General features: G+C 50.1%; 1 protein-coding gene across 3 annotated transcripts in view; it reads right to left on the bottom strand.

Moving 5' to 3' along the window:
• Nucleotides 1-929: 929 nt before the first annotated feature.
• The window catches only part of CAMK2A (calcium/calmodulin dependent protein kinase II alpha), an 83,672-nt gene continuing 61,452 nt past the window's right edge, over nt 930-23,149 (bottom strand). The window contains exons 13-19 of one of the 3 annotated variants that reach the window (XM_073355334.2): nt 19,284-19,324; nt 13,696-13,728; nt 12,562-12,610; nt 10,467-10,542; nt 8,847-8,941; nt 8,113-8,341; nt 930-6,836 (exon numbers count right to left, since the gene is read on the bottom strand). In XM_073355334.2, coding sequence (XP_073211435.1) covers nt 6,833-6,836; nt 8,113-8,341; nt 8,847-8,941; nt 10,467-10,542; nt 12,562-12,610; nt 13,696-13,728; nt 19,284-19,324 — 527 coding nt within the window. In that variant the 3' untranslated portion in view covers nt 930-6,832. Of the gene's footprint in view, nt 6,837-8,108; nt 8,342-8,846; nt 8,942-10,466; nt 10,543-12,561; nt 12,611-13,695; nt 13,729-19,283; nt 19,325-23,149 lie in introns of those variants that run through there. The other 2 variants (XM_073355335.2, XM_073355336.2) reach the window with 2 other exon arrangements.

Below are 23,149 nucleotides of genomic sequence, written 5' to 3'. Positions count from 1 at the left end.
CTGTTGTGAAAAGTGATATTAACAAACATACAAGTATCACTTTTCACAACAGACTTGCTAGCTAGCAATAAATAAATGACCGTGATTTGGACATGTCTATGTGCATATTTATTTGGTTTTCCTAAAGCTAATTAAATATTTTAGGGAAAAGCGTAATGGGGACTTTGTCCATGAGTGAGACGCCTAGCGGGTCTGGTAATACAAATAAAAAATAATAAAGATCCCTTCTCTCTCCCCTCTAACCTCAATCCCAGTCTCAACGCTTTGGACTCCATGAAACAGACAGATGAAGTGGCAGATCGTCTGAGTCACTGCAGGAGAAATCATCACTTTCCATGCTCAGAAGTTTGTAGCTATTTATTGCACTTGAAACACCAAGAATAAAACTGACAATTCCCCCTCCCCCCCGCACCCCAAGTCCCCCAAAAATATAGCATAAAATTTGAGCAGTGATCATTCTGTTCACAGCCACAGGTTCAAAAAAACTGTAACAAAGAATCCAACACGGAAACGCCGCTTTACAGATCGGATTCACTTACAAAAGATACCACAAGTCTTAGAGTCCAACCACACTGAGTTACAATCAGGAGAGGACACACCGCAGCCTCTCACTGGGGTTTTCATTTGTTACATTAAAAAGCTCCCCCCTTTTTTTTTATTATTTTGTTTTTGCAGTCGTGTGAAATAAATACTTCCATAGAGATTTCCTGTATGTATATATCTATATATATCTATATATATCTATATCTCATTATAGTTTTTAAACCACTGTTAACATTTTCCCTGCTTGTTCCAAAAATGTTTCAAAAGCCCTAAAATTGTGCAACAGTTAGAAAAAAGTAACAACAATCCAAAAGAAACAAGTCAATAAACAACACCCCGCTTCCCCGGAACCCCACCCTCCCTCACCGGTGTCACGGTTACAAAAAGGGTGGATGGTTCACAGCCGTGCGAGAATTGAGGAGAAGGAAGGAAGCTCAGCCGAGGGAGGGGAGCCAGGTGGGTCTACAGGGAAGGGCTGTGACCACCTGGGTCCCCTACGGCACTGAATGGGAATGGGGACAGACAGCAGGCCCTTCTTTCCAGGCTCCATCCATGGCCAGGAAGGTGTTGTTACACTTTATATTAAGGTTCCCTGTATCAATAGACTATAAAGTGTTAAAAGATGTTTTAATACATGGTTCATCAATTGTAGAATCCAACAGGTAGCTTTTAAGCATCTATAACCTCTTCTGAGGAAGTGCCTACAACCTTCTATGGCATCTGTTGCTCGTGTCTGTGATGCTTGTGCTGTCTGCGGTCATTTGTTAACCCTCTAGGAACAGTTTGTAAAGATGCAACCACTTATTCTTTGCATTTCACCACTGCTGTTGTGTCTGTGAAGGGTTAATTGGGGCTCACACCAAGAGTGCTTACCTTCTGGGGATCCTGGCAAATCTCCTCCCACTGATCCCCAGCCAGGCAATCTGGGGGTGGGCCCAAAGCTACTGGAATGTAGGCATATACCTCCAAACAAAGAAGTTCCTGAAAACCCAGCTGAGCGTGCCCAAGGAAATATGCCCCCAACACGGCCATGAACACCAACAGGTGTATTTCCCTGGGCTAGAAACAAGGGTTAAATATGCTCCTGGAATGTCTGCAGGAGCTAATTGCGTGATCTTCTGCATCTCTGCTGTTCTCAGGGGAAAGCTACTCCTGGGGCACATGACTACATCAGGATTGTCTTAAAGACACGTCACCATCCTCCACAGGCACTGTGGTCATGGTGCCCCACTGCAAACATTAGATATAGCGTTACCTCTATCTTCAACACCTGATCAAAGAGAATTTGCACCAGCTGGACTTCCACAGCACCACTGCAGAGCCATCCTGGAAACACCAGGATGGGCCGCCACCCTATGCCTGCTGCTTGCTGACCTGTCCAGCGCCCTAGTGAAACTACACTAGGTGGTGCCATGGTGGGTTTGGGGTCAGGAACTGGTTCTTTGCGCATCATACTGGGCAGAGTGATTGTCTTCTGCTGTAGAAAAGAGAGCCTGAAATGTCCTCCCAACAACCTACAGGGTAAATTACCAGGGAGGCGACTTTTTAACCATGTAGGTCCCCATAGACCACAGAACCTTCATGCATGAGGCTCACAGGGGTTTAATGCAGGCCATTTTCTTTCAGTGATGTGGCAAGATGCAAGCTCCAAAGACATCAGAAGACGTGATAACATTAGCGCTGCTTATGGACAGGCCGGTTTATGGTGGACTGTGACGTGATACCATCACTGCATTGCTCTTGTAACCAAAATCGATGGGATGGTGTCGTGTTACAGCCTGCAGGACAGGTCTCAGGGGAACAGGTGTTTTCCACCCCTCAGAGCATAGCTATCCACAGACAGTGCGGCAATGGGGCTAGGAGGGGGCTAAAGTTGCCTGTCTCTTTCCAGGCTGAGGGAAACAGCAACAGTAAGGACATAAGAGATGCTACCACAGACAGGCTGGCAGCTTCCCGAGACTCAGAAGGGAATTGCCGCCACCACCTGCTCCAGCCTAAAAAGGAGAAACCAGAGCAGCAAATGCTGTCACCACAGCTGTTGCTTGTGGTCTCCTGTGACAGACAGGGGAAGTAGGAGGATAATGGAGTGTGGCTTGGCCCCAAGGCCTGGGCTACCGGGGAAGAGACGGTGCCCTTTGTTCTGGAAGCCAAAGAAGAGCCAGTCTGCTGTGACGGAGGGTGCTTTGTCTCGGAGGAATTGGAGAGTTTGGGGAAGACCCAGGAATCCACGACCTGACCAGGGATAAAGCAATTTTGATATGGCTGCTAAAGGAAGGCAGCAGCTTAGTACTGTGCCAATGCTTACTCAGACAAAGACCAGTGCGGAGACCTATTCTAGGTGTCCGGGCCGAGCTGGGGATGGAGACCGGGGCACAAAACCAATCCATTTGTGCTAGCAGGGCCCTAAAGTGCGCGTGCTAAAAGCAGACGTGGTGGACAGGAAGTGAAAGGCTGGAGCGCCCCTTCCTTGTCAGGATTCTCCTTTCCAAGGAGACGAAAAAGAGCCAAAGCCCCAGCCTCTGCAGGGAAACAGCTTCACTTGGAAATGCTCAGGTGGCTCATTATTATTACTAAAGTCCCGTGGGTGTTGTATGGCATCCATCCAGCCCAGGACTGAGGATGAGCCTTCCCCTGAGAAAGAGGTCCATGGGGAAACAGTCTGAGTAGGGACCATGCACTTCTAAGAAGTCAGGCCATAACCATGCTGGAAGCAAAGCCAAACTGGGTGCAGAAATGGGTGGGGCCTAGGTGGGTGTGGCTGTTCAGCCCTAGCAGCAGAGGGGAGTGTGACCATGGCACCCAATCAGCTTCCTCCCTTCAAAGGAGGCTCTCATCTAGTGAAAGGAGAACATTTCTGCACAAAGGTCAACGTTCTTCTGAGCTCCTCTCCACGTTCTCAAAGGTATTTGTGTTCTAAGCCCAGCCTCCGGCACCCCCTCCCCCAAGGATGACCAGAGAGCAAATATGAAAAATCGGGACACTTTTTGTAGGAGAGGGGATGGGTATAGTTGCGTATATAAGACAAAGCCCCTAATATCAGGAAGTCTGGTCACCCTACCTCCCTGTCTGTCCAGTCCAGCCGCCCTTTACAGTCAGAACTCACCATGGGTGCAGGTCCACCATCAGTCGCAAAGGTAGAAGCTATATGTGCAGGCTGGACTCAAACTACAGCCCCCGCTGGTGGATTCCCACTGGGGGCAGATTACGACGATGGAACTTGATAGGACAGCCGCAGCCTTCACGGCTGCTCCTGCAATTAAATCACAATTTGGGTCGCGCCCCGGGAATGTTCACAACATCCAAAATACTGCCGATGCCCAGATGGCATGGTGATTAATAGGTGGATGAGACACCTCATCAGAGTTGGCTTCACAGTAGGTTCTAGAGGAGCATAGTAAGCTGTGAAAGAGCCAACGCCCTCATTTAGACACAAATAGCTTTGGCACTAAGCAAACACAGGAAGAAAAAAACGTTGTGAAAAAGCAACCCTAAAAGGCTGATCCTCTCCACAGCATGAGAGTGCCTGTTTAAGAGAAGATTCTGGGCCAGATTCTCAGCTGGCGTAAGTCAGTGTCACTCCCTTGTAAATCAGTATAGGTCCATTGAGTTTCATGGAGAGACACTGATTTCCATCAGCAGAGAATCTGGCTGATATGTCCCTAAAAAAGGCACATTCAACGCCCATTCCGCACAATAAGCTCACAATGGGGTCAGTGGAATCTCATAGAACATGCCTCCTGAAGCTTGTTAAATGCCCCGGCTGCTTGGATTTCTTCCCCTCAGGTCCAACGAGAAAATATTTTCACACTTTGCAAACATGGCTGTGTTTCAGCAGGCAGTCGTCCTGCTTTGATGGTGAGCTAAGCACTTGAAACCACGGAAAAGGCAAAATACACCATTTAGAATTTACATTGAGAATACACTGGTTTTTTTGTCCAAAACAAGCATTTTTGTTTGTTTGTTTCTAAATACACGCACCGTCTATAAAGTTAAACGTCATGCAAATGAAGAAAGTGCAGTTAGAAAGTCCCCGGCAACGCAAGTGCACTGCAGTAACCTCACATCAAAGAGTAAAGAAGTTGCAGTTTGAAAAAAGAGAACAGGAAATGGAAGGATTACCAAAAAATAACCAGATCACACCTCTCATACCTCTACCAAAAATAGACGTCTTGCCAGTCCCTCCTGATGTCATGAGACTGACATAACGGTGGCACCGGAAGAACCACTGGATGGTTGTTTATCGTTCAAGAAAATGCACAGGCTCAGAAATGACCCATGCCTGCTGTATTCCTGCCAGCTGGCTCCGATGTCCCTTGGAGATGACCACTCTCCCTGCAGAACCTGCAACTTCAGTCCAGGGATGCCTCACTGTCCAGTTGTCTCCATTCAAATGGGCACTTCTGACATTCAAACATTTCCATTGCAAATAGAAACGACCATGTGTCCCATGTATCTTAAGGGGCCTAGCGTGGTTCACAGGAAAACCAGCTACGGAACTTTCCCCACCCTGCCTTCTTGGGGCCACCTTCACTATGACCATCGCTTTGTTGCCAAGCCACTCCCACACGTAAACAAAACAAAAACAACCTCCCCAAAATCCAACAACTCCCAAAAAATTCCCCACCCCCCCAAAAACGTTCAATATTTCTAGTTATTACATAAAGATCCATTTCAGCAAATACTCAAAATCAATTTACGAAATACACGGAAGGTTTCTTTTTCCTATAAAAAGGCATGCACTCAAAGTAGAAGAGATAGCTAAAGGCTTGTTTGTTTCTTCGAAGCATAATCAGATTCCTCAAAGTTTTATTACTAAAGTTTACATTCGCCATCTTTGCTGGAAGGTATCCTGTGGTCGGTTTATTTTTCTCTCTCAAATGAACAGCCGGCTCTATTTCCTTAAGCACCAGTGTCGTCAATTCTGTGAATTTCCTGAAGCTGATTAATGGGGAAGGGTTTTGGTTCCTGGTTTTGGGTGGCCTTTAAAAATGAAGAGAAAATTGAGTCTTGGAGGGCAGATTGGAAGAGGAATGTGGGGGGCAAAGGGGTAGATTCAACACTAGATGTTTGGAGCTGATCTCTTAAATTGGCCGAGGGTAAAGAAGACCACCTGCAAGGTGTTGGATGATGGCAGATTGCCTAAGAGTGAAACAGTTCCTATCACTGAGTCAGGAATGGATAAATAATGCTTGCGGAAGAAGAGCCAGCTACCACACCCAACCTCTAACCCTGGCTATGACTGCCCTCTGCACAGAGGGCTGCTCTCTCAACTTTAGTTGCACTTGGATACCTTATTGTGCCGATAAAGCACTTGAAATTGTTTTCTTAATCTCTCACTCTCTTTTCCCAGCATCTCTAAGCCCCGCTCCAAAGGGAGAAGGGAGAAAGAAAGGAAAATGTTCACATTTGACCAGCATGGTCAAAATTAGCGTGAGAACTCACTGGGCCATGCATACGATCCTGCCCAGTCCAGTGAGTTCGCACGCTAATTGCCTGCCCAGCCGTTTCTAGAAAGAGAAACAAAGGATATATTTTACTCACCCATCACAATAAAACCCTACTCGCCCTAGAGTAGCAAGTGAGTAGGATATTGAAAGAGTTTAAGCAGATGTCCTTCAGCTGTTGCTGCAAAGAACTGGGAGGGCAGGAGCCCTGAGGGGGAGTGGTGTGGGGAACATGCCAAGGTCAAGGGCATCAGATCGGGTACCTAGACACCAATAAGGCAAAACCCATTGGTGCTGAGAGGACGTGGCCACAGACCTTGGTCAGCCCAAAGTAGCTTGACACTCCTCTCATGCTCCACCCTTTTGCCTTGGTCCCCAGAGACTCCCAGGCAGAGGTGAGGATGGAGGTGGAGTAGGAGTCCTACCCCGTCCTATGAGAAATGTACTGAGCTGTGAGGGAGGATGCGTGGGGATCTGAGAGTTCTGGTGAGGCAGCGGGTGGAGGTCTTCGCCTCAGACACGTTCTGTGTGTTGGTCACTTGTTTTTGTCTTACCGCAGACGGTTTCATGCAGAAGCAGTGGGAGCTGCGCACGGGCCCCTGACAGCGCTTGCTGTGCCCAAAGGTGACAGTATGGGGGGAGAGAGAGAGAGAGAGAAGTCAATTCGAAGCTCGTTCGGGCCTTGTTGTCCTTTGTTTGTTTTTGGTGAGGAGCCAGGTGGGCAGGAGGAATTCCAGCAAGAGCCAAGCAGTAGACCCAGCAGCCAAGTTCTATAGGTGAAGGATGGGGGTGGGTATTCCCTTTGCAGTGAGGCAGTGACAAACCTGGCCCGAGCGGCCAACGTTTCAGCTGGAAAACACAAGTCGGGGTTGGGGGGGAGACTTTTCATTCACTTTGTCCTTCTGAAGGGCCTCTTGGGCACGTCTCTTGTGTCTGCCTGTGCCCTCCCCTTCCGCAGGAGCTAACCAGCAACCCCCCGCAGATCAGTCACCTAACCTGTGTTTGATTTTTCCTGCAGCCGTACACTGGGCCACATTGACTTCGGTTTTGCTAACTGAGAATCTAGCCCATGCACATGATCAGGAGGGGACAGCAGAGAGAGGACATGAGACACTTGACTGCAGTGGGAGTTTGCAGGGGCCAGGCACCATCAGGATCAGGCCCTAAGGCTCGTGACTGGGTCTTGCACAGAATCCAGACAGAATTTCATCCCACTTCCAAGCTGGATTTTCCTGCCTCTTCCCTCCCTCCCCCCAGATGCCCCCGCTCCAATGCAGAATGGATCTAGCAGGCAGAAGCCACAAGCTGGATGTGGAAAAAGAGCTTAGCAGGCTGGAGGGGGAAAAAAGCATGAGGCATTTAACAAATATGCAGGGCCGGATCAGATAACACTTCCAAACCTGTAGTCACAGGGAGACCCTGGGTCACGCTGCAGTGCGGCGGGGGATGGAGTGTGAGCTATGTGGTGTTGCCAGAGCTCTGTGCTCAGAACCAGAGTCCCCTGGGTAGTCAGGAAGTCTCCTCCCCACCCCCATCACAGCTCCGCCCAGGGCAGGGCAGGTTCTCCACACCTCTCTTGATCAACGAGGAGGACTGCTAGGTTTTCCCCTAACTCCCTCCATGGGCACACACGGCGTTCTGGACCTATTCCTCTTCCCACCCCTCTCCATCTGGCCTCGCACAAGAGTTTGGGGCAGATCACACACTGTGCCTTGGACCTGGCTGGGGAACCCAACTGAATGGCTCCGCGCGGAGGTGGGGGGCAAATTTGCTTGAATTAGCCCTGACGCTATCTAGGATAAAATTACACTGGTGTCAGTCCTAGAGCTTCAAGGCATGAGCTAGCCCCAGCTGGGGCCAGGACAAAAGTGAACTTCCCTCCCCAAGGTGGAGCTCTGCACAGATAGTTGCATTCTGTGAAGCCTATTAAGCTTCTCTAAAGCATCAGGCGTCAGCCACTGTTAAGAGACAAGGACCCGGAATGACTCTTGGTCCATTCAGCTCCCTTAGTGGGCCCTTTATCCCTTCACCCCTACTCTCCTCTCCCATTCTAGTCTCCATGCCTGGCGAACAGGAGTCAATGGGGCCGGTGGAAAGGGCTAGCCATAGTTTCTCATTGGCTTACTGTGGTAGAACGGAAGGTGCTCCAGATCTGTGGAAGTGAACAATTTGCCATTTGCCATCCCGGCGGTGCCAGATGCGGGTCTCCTCAGACTGGGCAGTGCGTGGGATGCCGCCTGCATCAATGTACTGTGTGATGCGGATATAGGCAATGCAGGCCGACTCGTCTCCCATCAGGTGGATGTGCGGGTTCAGGATGGTAGTGTGCACCGGCTTGCTGTTTCTGGACCACACTGGACATGGGGGAAGGCAGGTGGAATTACACAGAGGCAGGGGTCCCGTGTGAGTGGGGAATCTCCTCTCTGCTTGACTAACCACCACAGGCTGTAGCCATATAGAAAGGGGAGATACTTAGCAAGCAAACTTCCTGCCAGTGCCATGGAGCATTGGATCATTTCTGCATCAACACAGCTCAGACTGGGAAGGGGCCAGTAAAGGCCCCTATAAAAGGCGCTCTATAAAAGGCGCTCTATAAAAGGCGCTTTATAAAAAATTTATGAACCAACAACTAACCAAAACACCACTCCATGAGCCAGCCGCTCCCCATTTTGAATTATTTAACAGATTTGATTTGCTTCCCGCCTAGATCTTTTGGGATGGCCAGGAGACAGCAGTGAGAACATCCCATCCGAGGAGATCCAGAGATGCCCCAGCCCCGCCGCCCTGCTCTTCCAAGCGACATAAAAGCATATCAACACGAGAGGTCAACAGCCTATTGGGGGGAAAGGAGCTGCTTACAGTTTTCAAAGTAGAATCGATGGAACTCCAGTCCTTCCACCAGGTTCCCCAAGGCCTCGGGCTCAAAAGCAGTCATTCCAGGATCACACATCTTCCTGAGGAAGCCAAAGCACAGAGAGAGGGGGGAGATTATCTCATTGTTTCAAACTGGAAGGTTTCCGGGAATGTTGCTACATAACAATAAATTCATCCCAGCTCTGTGGGTCTCTTCTGGAATATAGAGCACAGCATCCCCTCTCTCTGTCCCAGCTCTCTCTCACTTCACCTAAGATCTGCTCCTGCTGAGAATGACAGTTCTCTGATAGCAGGAACAATGTACCCCACTGTTTCATCTGCATGGCACCAGAGCTACCCAGATGCATGCACCACCTAGCAACCTTTTAAAAGACATAGTTAAAGATCCCCAAATACTCCTCTGGATTATCCTCACATTTCCAGGATGAGAGTTAATAGCAGGAGCTGCTGGAATAAAGCATCAAGAACTTTAGGGAGACATGAGCCTGTTTCTCATAGTGTTAGCTTCAGAGTCCCTGGCACAACTGTACAGAAAAGCAGCAGGGCAATATGCCAGTCACAATTCATCCCTGTGAAATGGACATAAAATGTTACCTGGGAGATAGCTTGTGGCTGGCACCAAAACCAAGCAGTGGGAAGTTTCATCATGCAGATGGGCCCAAGTCAGATCCATTTACCCAAATCCCCCCTGAGCTGCAAAGGGTTCAGATAAAGGGCGCCAGATCTGCATTATGAATATGCAGAACAACAAGGTTTTGCAACACCCAAAGCACTTGTACTGAAGCTGCTAGCTGGCCCCTCCGTCTGGACCCAAGCTGGCTTTTGCACATCCCCCTTAATGAGGGATAGAAGGACTTAGCTGAAAAATCGTGTGCTCTGAGCTAATCCCAAGAATTCAGGGAGAGAATTACGGTACCTCCCTCACCATGTGGAATTGGATCTTTGTGATACACTACCTAAGCTTTTGCAGAGCTAGAATAGGCTTGTGACCTCTTTTCTGAGACAAAATAAAACCCAAATAAAAACCTAACCCTGCTCCATACCAGTAAACCCCTGCTCTTGGTCTCTGAGGCAGGAACTGAAATCTGTGTGAGCTCGGCAGTGCCTCTTAAATAGGCTTTGGACGCAGGAGCTTGTAGGAGGGAATGTCTTTGAGTAGTACTTACTCAGCGAGTAGAAACTTGCTATGTTTCAAAGTACCACAAGGCAATTCTGAGTAATAATGTATGGAAATAACATTCCTCCCTCCATTATAAATCACAATTACAATTATTCATCCTTTAGCAATCCATAAGATGCACCCATCCATTATAGTGAGGGGAGAGCGGCATGGTACAGTGGTTTGGTTTGAGTATGGGACTGGGAAATCAGATCTCCTCTGGAGATCAGACCTCTGGAGTCTTGAAATAGTTACTTACCTTTTCTGGGTCTCACCATCTTAGCATTCTGACATTTCCCACCGAATGGCCACACAAACCAACCAACTCCTTTCTCACAGCTGAGAGCACTTGGCAGTGTTGCGGCTAACTGAACCGCACTTAGCTCGCTGAGCCAAACTCCCCCTCTCCCCATTGTACAGTCAGAACCCACCCCAGATACACTCACGTGTAGGACTCAAAGTCTCCGTTGCTTATTGCTTCGATCAGTTGCTCTGTTACTTTAATAATTTCTTGTTTTCGTACTGTTGGTTTTAAAAAAAACAAAAGCACAAATTTCAGAGGGGTCGCTGTGTGAGTCTGTATCAGCCAAAAAACCGAGGAGTCCTTGTGGCCCCTTAGAAACTAACACATTTATTTGGGCATAAGCTTTTGTGGGCTAAAACCCACTTCATCCAACGAAGTGCCAAAATTGTGCCAAAAGCACAAATGTTGAGGTCCCCATGAGAAAAAGGGCATCCCCATTCACCCATTCGCTTGAGAAAACTTGTCGGGGGAGAGGGGCCCAGAGGATGGAAAGCAGGGATTCCTGCCTGGATGGATGGGGGCAGGAAAGGGCCTGGGAACGATGAGATAGAAAAGTTCTAACAACAGCAGGTGAGGAAACTCCTTCAGAATCAGGGACACTTACAGGAATTCTTAATGTTCATCTCTTGTTACAAAAGTAGAGGGTTAGTGACCGATTTGTGGTATAAAATGGTGGTATGGAGTCTTGAGTGACCTCAGCATCACCATCTGGCCAGTAAATCTCCACCAGTTTAACCATCTCTAAGCAAGTGAACTTTGCTCGACTCTCCCAAGACTTTTTATCCTGCTCACTAGCCAGAATGTTGTCCTGCAGACCCCTAGCCAAACACTAGGGTGGATGGAACCAGCTAACAGGTCCCTCATCTGGTGGCTGGGTGTCCATCTTGCTTGTGATCACAGCTGAGACTTAAATTGGGATCATCCTAGTCTGTGGGTGGCCCTTCTCCCACGCGAGCCAAAAAAACACCCCTTGCCTCTGCCCCACGGTAGGAGGAGGTGGGGTTCTTGCATGTCTCAGAGGGAGGTCTGACCTCGGAATCTCACCTGCCTCCATTCCATCGCTCACAGAAAACTCCAGGAGAGAACCAGCAAATGTAACTCTCAGCGGGGGTCAGGCTGATGTTTTGCGTCTCCACGCCTGTTCCCAGCTGGATCTGGGATAAGCCTAAACCTACTTGGGACGAGTCCAGTGATACTCGCTGGCACTTCCGAAGGAGCCTGTCTGAGCTACCCCAGGTGCTTATTAATGAAGTCCAGTTCAGATGCAGACCAAGGGTCTGTGTGACTCACAAAGTAGAGTTAATTTTTTATTATGCCAAAGGGGGAAGAGAGAGAGAAGGTCATTAATAAAAATGAGTATCTAGCTCTGGGCCTTGCTTGCATGCTCGGCCTGAAGTATTTCCACCCTTTGAAATGTTAATTTCCATTCCCTGTCTCCTGGGATTTGTTCCCTGTGAGGACGAATTTTCAATTAATTTTAATGTCAGGCCAGAGTCCACATCACTTGCTGCTGGGTTCACTTCATTGGGGAGACTTTACAAATTAGCGCTGAACAATTATTCCCCAGGCTATTCTTGGCAAGCCAGCCCTGACAGGGTGGGAGGGAGGTATTTCCTCCCTAGGCTCTTCCCAAAGGCTGATTAATTTTTCAGACTGTCTCCAGCGGCAGGGACAGGATCAGAAGGGACAGGAACGAAAAGGAGCTAAGCAGGGAGGGCAGCACTTGCAGAATGGGGCAAGGGATTGCTGAGCTCAAGCACTTGCAAAGACTAGGAAGATCCCTGGTGAAGTGCTGGGATGGATTCTGGCAGGGTCAGACTAACGCAAGGGCTAATTGTATATCGCCGCATAAAGAATGGCATGCTGCAGTGACGTTCTGGAGTAAAACACTGTGCATTAGAGAGGGACCAAAACTGAGGCCAGTCATCTGCCTCTCCTACAGTGATCCCTCGGGTGTGCAGATAAAACGGGCCAAATTTCTCCCTAGTGTAAGCCTAATATGTTCACAGAGACTTGGGTACCCTAGTAATAATAACACCTAACTCTGATCTAGTGCTTTTCATCTCCAAGCACTTTCAGTATCATCATCCCCATTTTACAGATGGGGAAACTGAGGCACAAGGCACAAATGAGTTTATACTGCATAGACAGTAACTATGTCTGACTTGGGAGGGGCCAGTGACAAGGGTAGGATCCCTGCACCTCTCTCCCTGACGCCTGAAGGCCATCCACTGTACCTTTAGTGTCTTCATCTTCAATGGTGGTGTTGGTGCTCTCCGAAGATTCCTGAGCAAAGAACAGAAAGGAGAGAGGAAAAGTAAGACCCACTCTACGCTGTTTGTTTGAAGGCTCCCGTGCACTCAGAAATCCGTCACACAGGTTCTACCCAACTCTGCAAATGGACCAAAACCAGGTAAAACACCAGCTGACCGAGCCAGCCATCAATCACCACTCTAGCTTAGCAACTGCAGTGTCCTCCCTGAGTTTCAACCTGGTAGCCAAAGAGAAGGGGGCTGGTGTCTGTAGGAGTGGACACGCCTTTCCTGCAACCATCTACAGTGACATACAAGGGGCGGATCTGGGGGAAGGGGGGGAGTGTCACAGGATCCTAGGACTGCAGCCAGAAAGGGCGGGGAAAGGCTGTGCAGGGGTGAAAGACATCATGTTGACTATACAATAGGAAAAGAAATGTACAAATTAACAAAGAGAGGTAACTGCGATGAGAGAGCAAGGGGACTGTGCAGGAGTGAGAGAGACCACATTGACTGCATAATAGGGAGAGAAATGGACAGTAAAACAGAGAGGGCTTCCGAGACCCACATGGACTACCAAAGGCTGAGACAAACCGCCGACCGAGACACAGATTTGCACGGGGAGGCGCCGGGGCCGCTGAACCCATCCGCTCTCCAAATTTCCCAGGAAAGATGAGACTGCCAGGTGAGCTAGAGCAACTGCTCCACTAACCCGTCCCAGCCAAGGCGTATTTATGTAGTACCCGTAATCCACTAGATCCACTGGGCTGGCAAGGGCTGCCACTGCTGTTGTGACTCCCGCGACCACACAGGTCCAGGAAAGCCAAGTGAGGTGTTTTTTCAAGGCTCTTTGGACTGATGCAGGCTGCAGACAGGAGGACTGGGAGAAATGTGTGATAACCTGCCAGCAGGAAGCAAAGCTGGCTTCCCCTTGGCCTTGGGCATCACCAACCCTGTTCAAGGGATCTGGGGGTGATACTGCTTTGAAAATGTTCCCTCCAACCCAGTGTCCCCTCTTCCCTAACCCCCGTGTCAAAGGTAAGCTCCAAGAATGGGATAGGCTGGCACACGTGGAGAGGCCCAGCATTAGCGGCATTGAGGAAGACGAAGGACACTCACCATTAACTGAACGCTGGAACTGGACTTTCTTTTCTGGAAAAACAAGGAGAAGAGATGGGACAGGGAGAGACACAGAGTGAGAAAGGCAGAGAGCAGCACATGGGAGACAGCAGCTCCTGAGCCACCCTTCACAGTCCTTTTGCAGGGGGGAATTTGGGGGTAAATTTGGCACTTCAGGTGAGAAACCGATGCCACTAGCTAAGGTGAAACAGTGCAGCCAATGCTATGTGAGGTCCCCAACACAGCTCCACCAATGCCTCTCAGCCCTGGTCTGCCGCAACATCTGCTCCTCCAGTTCTGGATCCATGCACACCTCTGCCTATGCAACTCAGTCCTCACCTTGCTATTCCAAAACGGAGCCTCTCTGAGCAATGACAGCCAATCATGTCAAATTGTGCAGTGGTTTTACAGGGTGGACAAACATCCACTCGGAACTAGCATGAGACCACTAAACTCATTCTACTTGTGACTATACAAGGATCTGAAACCAGGTGAGATGCTACTATTCTAATCCTCTTCACCAACTAAATTTCCCTCTGCCCTGATCCTGCATGTGAGCAAGTTGTGGTTCTAAACACTGGAATTGCTCAGTTGCAGGTCCTCTATGGAGTAATTTTTACATCCAGGAGTCTGCTTCAAAGTGCTTCTTGAACAAACCACGTCAAGGTGTCCTGGATATAAATCTAGCACCTAGGCTATCTCCTTAGAACACAGCTGAGCTCCTCAAAAAAGACCTTATGCATATACTTTGATTCCTACCCAAGAATGCTCTGGACTCCTTGGATAAAAAGACCCCTTGAACAGATTCCTGCCTATCACCCCAAAATACTCCTGCAGATTCTTGGCTTATGCACTCAGCTTCTTTTCACCTTCTGTTTGGTTTGGAGACTTCTTCAAAGGGATGGGCAAGATGACCTACCGCCTTTTTCTATCTCTAACTTCTAGGATGTGCACCAGGGTTATCAATTCCCTAAGAACACATTCCACTTTGACTTCCATGATGCGAGGTGGTGGTGGTGAAGATGGCAGGAACTGGGAATTCCCACAACAGTAAAGGCCAATGCAAAACGCATCAGATTTGGGAGGTGCCATGCCAAGGTAACAGGCTTGGTGCCAGCACATTGAATTAGGCATAGACATACCTCCCACGGCCAACGGGGCAATGGGCAAAAGCTATGCATGCCCCTTGTGAGATGAAACTCAGTGTCCCATCACAGCTCACGATAGGCTGTGTTATAAAGAGCCATCCAAATCCACTAATGCTCATTACCACTTGTTCCTCCCTTTGCATCCTAAATGATTGCAGCCATTTCATGAGGCTCCATCCTACATTAGCATAGCTACCACCACCCTATTGGCATCACCTAAATTAGTCTCCCGGCACAAATATACATCCTCAAATACGATGTAAGGCCAGATGGTGGCGACTGCTGTATTTAGGGTGAAACCTGATGAGAAAGTGTAGTGACAGCTACCTTGAATCAGGACATAGGAAGATGCAAGGAGGGTCAAGAGCTTTCATTAATTCAGTTTGGGAGACAAGGCAGTCAGGGTAGAAATTTCAGACGGAACATGATGCAACACAAAGCAGTGACCGCATTAATTTAGGACATACAGTAACAGGATGCAACATGGGGCAGTGACTTCATTAATTTAGGACGTAACAGGATGGGACATGGGGCAGTGATTGCATTCATTTACAATGTAACAGGATGTGACACCACAAAGGGCAGTGATTGTATCGTATCCTCCAGGAAAAGGAGGACCAAAAATGGCCTCCATGCATTGTGGGTAGGGAAATTCTGGCCCTGTGAAAACTGTTTCATGGGTAAAGAACCTCTGGGGATCACAGGTTTCCAAGCCCACAGGGCCACACTGCTGGATGTCTCCACTAGTGGGATGGGGGGGTAGCAGAAGTGGGCGGAACCCTGCTTTCAACCATTTGCAAGATAATGTGATGGCTGCATTAACTCAGGGATGGGACAGTAACTCAGGAATGGTGGGTCTGCTGCCTGGGACCAGTGTGTTGTCATGGGATGGTGAACCCCATGGGTTCCCTCAAATGAGGACACAACCCATCCAGCACCATACCAGACCACATGGCCTGAGTTACAGTGATGTTCACTGATAAACAGCACTCCCCCTCCCCACTTAGAGGGGGAAAGGGTACTCACACTCCTGTCCCCAAAGACCCCCTGGAGTTTTCAAGACACTGTCCCACTTTTGCAGCTAAGTTAAAACCACAAACCAAAGAAATGAACACATCCAGCATGTGCCCTGATTTCTGCAGATTGCTCGCAGTCTGTCACGCCAGCTTCGCCCCAGGGCATGTCCAGCTGCCAGCCTGAACATTTCACTCCTCTGTGCCCCGGAGGCTGCTGGGATGGAAGCCACACCCCCAAGAGAGAACCGTGCCTCCAGGCTGGCCAGGGCAGCGAGGTGTGAGGAATGGTGCAACTGAACGGTCCATTGGGAAAGAACTAACACCTGTGTTGTTTCGGCAGGAGCCCTTCCTCTGCCCTGCCTCCCACCTCTACCCCTCCCACGAAGTTAGTACTTCTCCCATCTTCCTGTCAAGTTGTATCATGGCACGGGGCCAGGGAGGAGAGGCTTCCAGCCACCTACCCAGGCTGTCCCTCCTTGGTGCCCAGAAAATGCAGTCATGGCAATCCAAAATCATTAAGAACTCTTCCCCAGAGTTCTCTCTCTCAAGAGCTGGGTGATAAGGTGGGGCAGACGAGCCCATTCACAGGGCCCTCGAGACAAGGTTCAGAATTGAAGGATACAAACCTAAGTGACTGATGCGGTACTGGAAATCTAAACCCTTCCCTCTTGATGGTTCCAAAGATTTAATTGGTGTTGGTCCTGCTCTGAGCAGGAGATTGGACTAGATGACCTCCTGAGGTCTCTTCCAACCCTGATATTCTATGATTGTTTTCCTAACAATCTACCCACAATTACCCTCGAGCTCTGCTGCATACCTAGGACCGCGTTCACCCTTATAGCCACCACAAAACCAACGTGAATAACCTTTATCAAAGAGGTTTCCCACCAGCACAGCCACCTTTGTGAAGTGACAGGTCTAATTCAACACTACCCCTTAGGGATGGCTAAGGCCCTTTGTTTTCAGTTTTTAATGAATTTTAACAAAACACATTCCCAGCTTTTACAAAAGCCATTATTTTGTAATTATTTTACCACTTTTCACCCAAATTTCGGACGACTCAAGTACATGGAAATATTGATAACATTAAGCAAATCCAGTGCATTACATTATGCAGATGTGTTTAGGTTAATCAAAAGTTAGTCTAAGGGTAAATGTGAGGCTGTCTGTTAGAGTAAGGCAATGTAGTAGAAGATACACACACGTGTGTTAATATGTGTACACACTGTTAAGATATAGTTCATGAAATAAACCACAGCATAAATAAAACTGCATTTACTTTCAATACTCTTACTTTTCTCTATTTGTTGCTTTACATCTGTTCCCCCATCTCCCAATATTAACCCAAATATTTACCCAGAAAACGTTAACGTTATTTTTTGAACCGATTTTCATCTGTTTTCAAATGTTTGTAATAAACATCAATAAATTCCCAGCAAATTTTAAACAAACTAAAACCCAAACATGAAGGCCTTGCCCGTGGGCAATCTAACCGAGGAACGCCACTACACAGGCTTCCTGGTCCATCGCCCTCTCTTTCCACAGCTTTAGAAAGCTTCTTTCAGTTTGTCCTACTCTCCCCCAGCCCCTTGCACTGCATCAGCAATGCCTGGGGGGGGATTATTTCCCCTGGGGACCATCATAAGCTGCTGGCAGCTCTGGCAGCACCAGAGTAGCAGAGGAGAGGCACAGGCTGACAGTGAGGTGCCCATGGTACAATCATGACTCTCCTGGTCCGGGGCCTTACTGTGTCACATCCCACAAGACTAGTGTGCAGGAGGTTAACAGAGAGAGTTCTGACCCAGGGCACCCCTACGTGTGTCATGACCTCATGACACAGTGCGGCGTCTTCACGTCATGAAGCAACATTACCTCCTGATGGCAGCTGACCAAGATACAATATTCTCTGGCCTGCAGGTGAATCTCAAGAGTTAAGGAGAGAGGCTGGCAGCAGAGGTAGAATAAGCTGAGCTCATATACAGCATTTCTGTGGTTATAAATGCTCTTAACACTGTGGGCTTGGCCTCCTCCAACAGTACCAGGGAGAGAGGAAGCAATCCATTGCCAGAGCTTCTTAGCCCATCCAGCAACTGGGTCACAGCGAGAGTTAGAGTGAGAGCGGCCTGATTCTCTGGCCCTCCCAGAATCCTGGGGCCCTGCACAGCTCGTAAGTTTGCCCCCGGAGAAAGCCCCAGAGAGAAGAGGTCCCCATGGCGTCTGGTCCCAAGCCCTGGTGAAATCAGTGGAAAGACTCCCAATGCATCAGACAGAGAGACCTTCCCACAGATCACACGCCCTCCTCTGGGGAGGAAGGAGGACGAAGGCCCCTCTCCCCCGCCCCCATGCACACACACCAGAGGCCATTAGAACAGGTGATTAATGGAGAGAGCTGATTTCCACTGGGCTCTAACCCCAGGAGACTGCCTGGCTCTGGACGCGGGATTGAGCTCGGTAGGTACCGCAAGCACATGGGGCCCCGTCGCTCACCCTGACATGTCCATACTCTTTTTAAGTAAAATGGGATTTTTTTCTTATTATTTCTAACTCTTGAATTTGGGGTAGGAGGGGGAGGGGTGTGCCCCCCCCCCCCAATCTCCTGGGACCAGTGCCACCTGCTGGGGAAGTGAGAGGAGTGGAATTGGCAGGCTGTGAAACTCTCTGCAGAGAGCCGGCTCGTGCTGCTCATTTATTCATTTGAATACAGGCAGCCCCTTCCAGGTTCTTGCGCTCAGCCTCCCTTGGGTGACCCTGAATTTGCATGGGCTCTCCTGCTAATGAGCGGGGGAGATTCTGGAATGCCTCTGCTTTGAATTCCTGCTGCTCGCCTGAACCCTCGGCTCTCCCCACCAGGCATAAATTGCAAGACTGTCTTTCCCCTTCCCCTCTTCCTTTCCTGATCCCTTCTCTCCCCTTCCCATCCATTCGACTCCTCTCCTTTCCCCATCCCTCCTGCCCTCATGGGGAGAGAGTGGTGGGGGCATGTGGAGAGGGCTGCAGGCAGCTGAGCAGCAGTAAAATCCTCGGGAGGAGGCGAATTTCGGAGTTCTCCTCATGCCACCTTCCTGCAGGGGTGTTGGAGGGGTGCATTATTCAAGCATGAGCCTGTGCATCCATTCTCTTCGCTCACGGATCTGCAAGCTGCAAGCTTTTCCCTAGAGAGCTTTGCACATTTTACAGTTTTTCCCTTTTGCTCTTGTTGCAGCTCTGCTGACTGACAGCGGGGATTGTGGGGGACAGGGGAGGAAGGGCCCTCTGACCTAAGGACAAGGGGATGGTGGCCAAGGAGCCGGGCCAGCAATGCATGGCTACCAACCGCACTTTCAAACAGAGGAAGGCCACGGCGGGGCCCTCAGCAGAGCTGAATCCACTGCAGCCCCAAGGAGTGGCTCCCGGGGTGCTGTCCCGGCCGGGAGGGAGCGCTTACCTTCACGCCGTCATTCTTCTTGTTGCCTCCGCTTTTCCCTCCTGCGGAGACAAGGTAGGAGGTTAGCAGGGCCAGGCAAGGCGCCAAGGCCAGCAGTGTGAGGATCAGTAGCATGAGGGACGATGGAGTCAGACAAAAGAGGGGTGGGGTTCAGGAGTCCTTGCGGGTTGGCGCGCTCCAGACCCAGAGCAGAACAGCCCCAGGTGCCGCCTCTCTCCACAGCCCCTTGAGCTGCAAGGTGAATGCCTCAACTCCAGCCCTTCCTTCTCCTGCACAGAGACAAAGGCCCTGGCCGCCAGCTCCGTGGAGGAACCTTAGCAAGGGGCAGTGTTGGAAACAGCAGAGGCCTGGGCAGTTTTCTTCCTGCCGGGACTCAAGGGTCATGCAGTAGTATGGCCAGTGAGGATCCAGCGTCCTCCACGGCAGAGCATGAGCCTCAGTCCAGCCCCAGGGCTTCCCCTCCTGCCTTTGTCTTGGGGAGCTGAGTATGAAGCTCTAAGCAGTGTGCCGTGGCACTGCCTGCCTGCCTCTCTCTCTCTCTCTCTAATTTTAGCCCCATGCTGCCGGGGTCATGTGCTATGATTCCCTGGACCTGACAGCTGCAGCCCACATTTTGACTATGATGAAAAGCAGACGGCCTCCCTTGAGCCCACCTATCACCACAGGCCTGGCCCCATCCCCCAGGGCCACTCCGGCGCTCTCCCAGCTCGCTGCCCTTGGCAAACAGATAATGAACTTCCAGCAGCCGCCCTCCCACACGGTAGCGTCAGATGAGTGCGCTGAGGGGAGGAGACCCCTGGGAATTCCCGGGCAGAATGCGGGAAGGGAAGTGGCTATGGGGTGTAGCTTTGAACATCCTGGCCTTAGATGCTCAAGGACAGCCTCTTCACCCTTAGTAGGGCCTGACAGAATATCCCCCCTGGGTGTTTAACTCTTCCAACTCCAGCACGTATTCCCACAACTACCACATGTCCGCAAAAGCCTAACTACCCCCATGACAAATGCCCGGGGCTGACCCTGACCCCCAGCCGCTGGACAATCCCAATGCCCCTTGCAGGCCCCAGCGGTCCTCGACCTGACCTTCCTCCCAGTTCACCTCCTGCTCCCTCTTACCCACCCGACAAGCACCCTGCTCTGACTGTCTGCAGCTACTTCACAAACTCCCTGTGCCAACCATCCTCTGTCCAGCTCCTGAGACTTCCCTTAAGGCCCCGCCCCAGGCAAGCTTAATTGCTCCTCCATCCTCTTTCAATCCCACCCTAACAGTGCCCTGTCCCCGCCCCCATCACTCCACCTGTTCAGAGAATCACAGGTTCCCAGGCAAGGGACCATTGTGATCATGTACTCTGACCTCTGGTACAACCCAGGCCAGAGAACTGCCCCAGAATAGACACTGGCTCCCCCCATCCCTCAGGTGAACACCTCACAGTTCCTCTGCCCTAGACCAGCGTCCGGATTCCTCCTCCCCTCCCTCACAACTTCCCCGGTTCTCCAGCTCTCCTCTGATATGCACAATCCCTTTGGCACCTGCACACCCTCCGTCCTCCCTGCCTCTCCCCGCCCAGAGGAACTGGCATCCAGCTAACCCCCTCCATCCTGGCCTTGATTCACCCTTTGCCCTGCACCTTGTGTCAGCATTTACACCAGTGCAGAGTGTAAATCGGCCGGGCAGCATTTTGCACTGGTGCAAACTACTGTGCAAGGAGGAGGTGTTGCAAACAGCTGGGGCAGGGGCACACTTTGTTAGGACTTTAAAAAAGAAAGTTAAAATGCCCCCTGGCCACTCCCAGCAGCTGCAGAGGTTGGGACTCAGCATTACGCCCCAGGGGCTTTCACAGCCCACATCATGTTCATGCAATTGCCCCTTCACAGGCCTTCAAAAACACAGATTAGCTCCAGGTATGTTTTTAGGGTTTTCCCAGAACACAAGTGATTAGCGAGAGCTAATCTGCAATGCTTTTTAGATTGTCAAGACTTTAGGGTAGGAGCTGTGTCTTCTAATTGCCTTTAAAGCCCCAAGCATGCTTTGGGTGCTATGTAGCTAAAAAAGATCAAACAAGAACACTAATAGATCAGAAAACTCTTTGTGATCCCTACCCACCCGTTATCAATTTTCCAAAATTAAGTGTCTTTTCAAACGACAATCCTGCTAATAGTCAGCTACAATGACCTCTGCACTGTCTGAGATGGAGAATGAAGAGGTCCCTTGCCTGGAAGAGTTTACAGTCTAGCACGGAGAAGTGGTCACCTGCTTTACCGTCACCAATACGTTGTTTTCCTAACAGAGATTTTTTTTTTTCTTCATATTGAATGAATGTGGAACAAACCTGAGACTGGTCCAGGTCAAAACACACCTGTGGCCACAACAAATCTCACCAACCCCTTTTCTAGGCTGGCTGGGCCCCTGGGGTCAGAGACTCGCCCCACTCGGGGGACACAGCCAGGCCAGGCCTGCAGCCCTGCACATTAAGTACCAGTGCCCTCCTCCGCCTTTTCTGCTCGGGCTCTGAGCAGGTTGCAACAGGGAGCTGCAGGGGCCTGTGTTGGAGAGGGGATGCTCTCAATCCCAGTTTGAGGGTCGAGGTTCAGACTTGTTGTGAGAGATCTCGTTGGGTACCCCACACTCAGGAATCATCTGGGAATTCATGATTCCTTCATGTGAATTCCCACCTGTAGGGTTTGCATTAAGTCTGCTGAATACCCCACGAGACAGGCGCTTTGAGAGAAGATGCTAGCTAGTAATGTCTGTGCATCCCATAGGAGTAGACAGTGGGCTACAAAAACCCCTCCCCAACTCCCTTCTTGTCTGCTTGTGTGTGCTAGCTGTGTTGTAACACCTGGGAGTAAGGGAAGGAGGTGGAGCCTTTGGGCACAGACCAGACTTCCCAGTAGCTTGAACCCTTCTTGAAACTCTGACCACAGGACTCTCCCCTAGAGAGGGAGAGAAGAAAAGGCAGAAAAAGAAAGGAGGGAAACAGACAGAGACTCCAGCCTCCGGGGGCTGCTGCGGTCTAATTCTGACCGTACCTGGACGGCTTCCAAAGGGCTTCAAGGCAATTTTTCCATGAGTCTCTAACATGCTCCCCCACACAGAGAGAGATCTTTTCAAGTAGGGCTGCACTCCAAGATCAGCCTTCAGGGAAAACAACCTAATAGCTCGCATGCCATGATGGGTAGAGTGGTGTTCTCCCCCTCACAGCAGGGCCCTCTCTTTCAGGGCCAGCCATTCGCACCTGAGGCTCTTGGGATTGCAGTTCCCATCCCAGAGGACCCTCAATGGAAGGGGAACTTACTGGGGGAACTTTACATAATTAGGTTCCACGTCTTTGTATTGATGTCTGCAGAGAGGCCCACATGACTTGGGCCATATCTGCCTCTCATTATTCACAACCTAGATAGAGGCTGAACCTAGGACCCTTCCCAAAAGGCTGTTTCTCTTTCCTTCTGCTCTCCTTGGGGCCCGTCCTGGCATGGCTGCCGGAGGGGTTATTACAGTGACAGGAGCTTTCCCCTCTGGGCTGAATCTGAGCACCAGCCACTCGCCACAGAACTGTGAAACGAGAGGCTGCACCTTCTCCGCCCCAGCACCTCTCCAGGATGTGAACATGGCTGCCCGTTAACTGTGAGTAAGCAAATGCATAGAAAGCCCTTCAGGACCAAATCTCCAGGAACTGTGATTTCCCACGCCCTCAATTCCACTCCCCTTGGACATACATCTCTCCCGCTTCCCTTCTCCAGGTCACCTTCCCCACTGCCAGCCTTGTGGTGCTTCCCAGAATGACATCCATTACGAACACGCAGCATGCGTGTTCAGCTCCCATAAGGACATGGATGGTGTAAATGCAGAGGGGCCAGTCTTTACCAGT

This window comes from Lepidochelys kempii, chromosome 8 (genome assembly GCF_965140285.1).
Source record: "Lepidochelys kempii isolate rLepKem1 chromosome 8, rLepKem1.hap1, whole genome shotgun sequence".
Classification (NCBI taxonomy): domain Eukaryota; kingdom Metazoa; phylum Chordata; order Testudines; family Cheloniidae; genus Lepidochelys; species Lepidochelys kempii.
The sequence above is the reverse complement of the archived record's forward strand: the minus strand, read 5'-3'. Positions and strand labels throughout refer to the sequence as shown.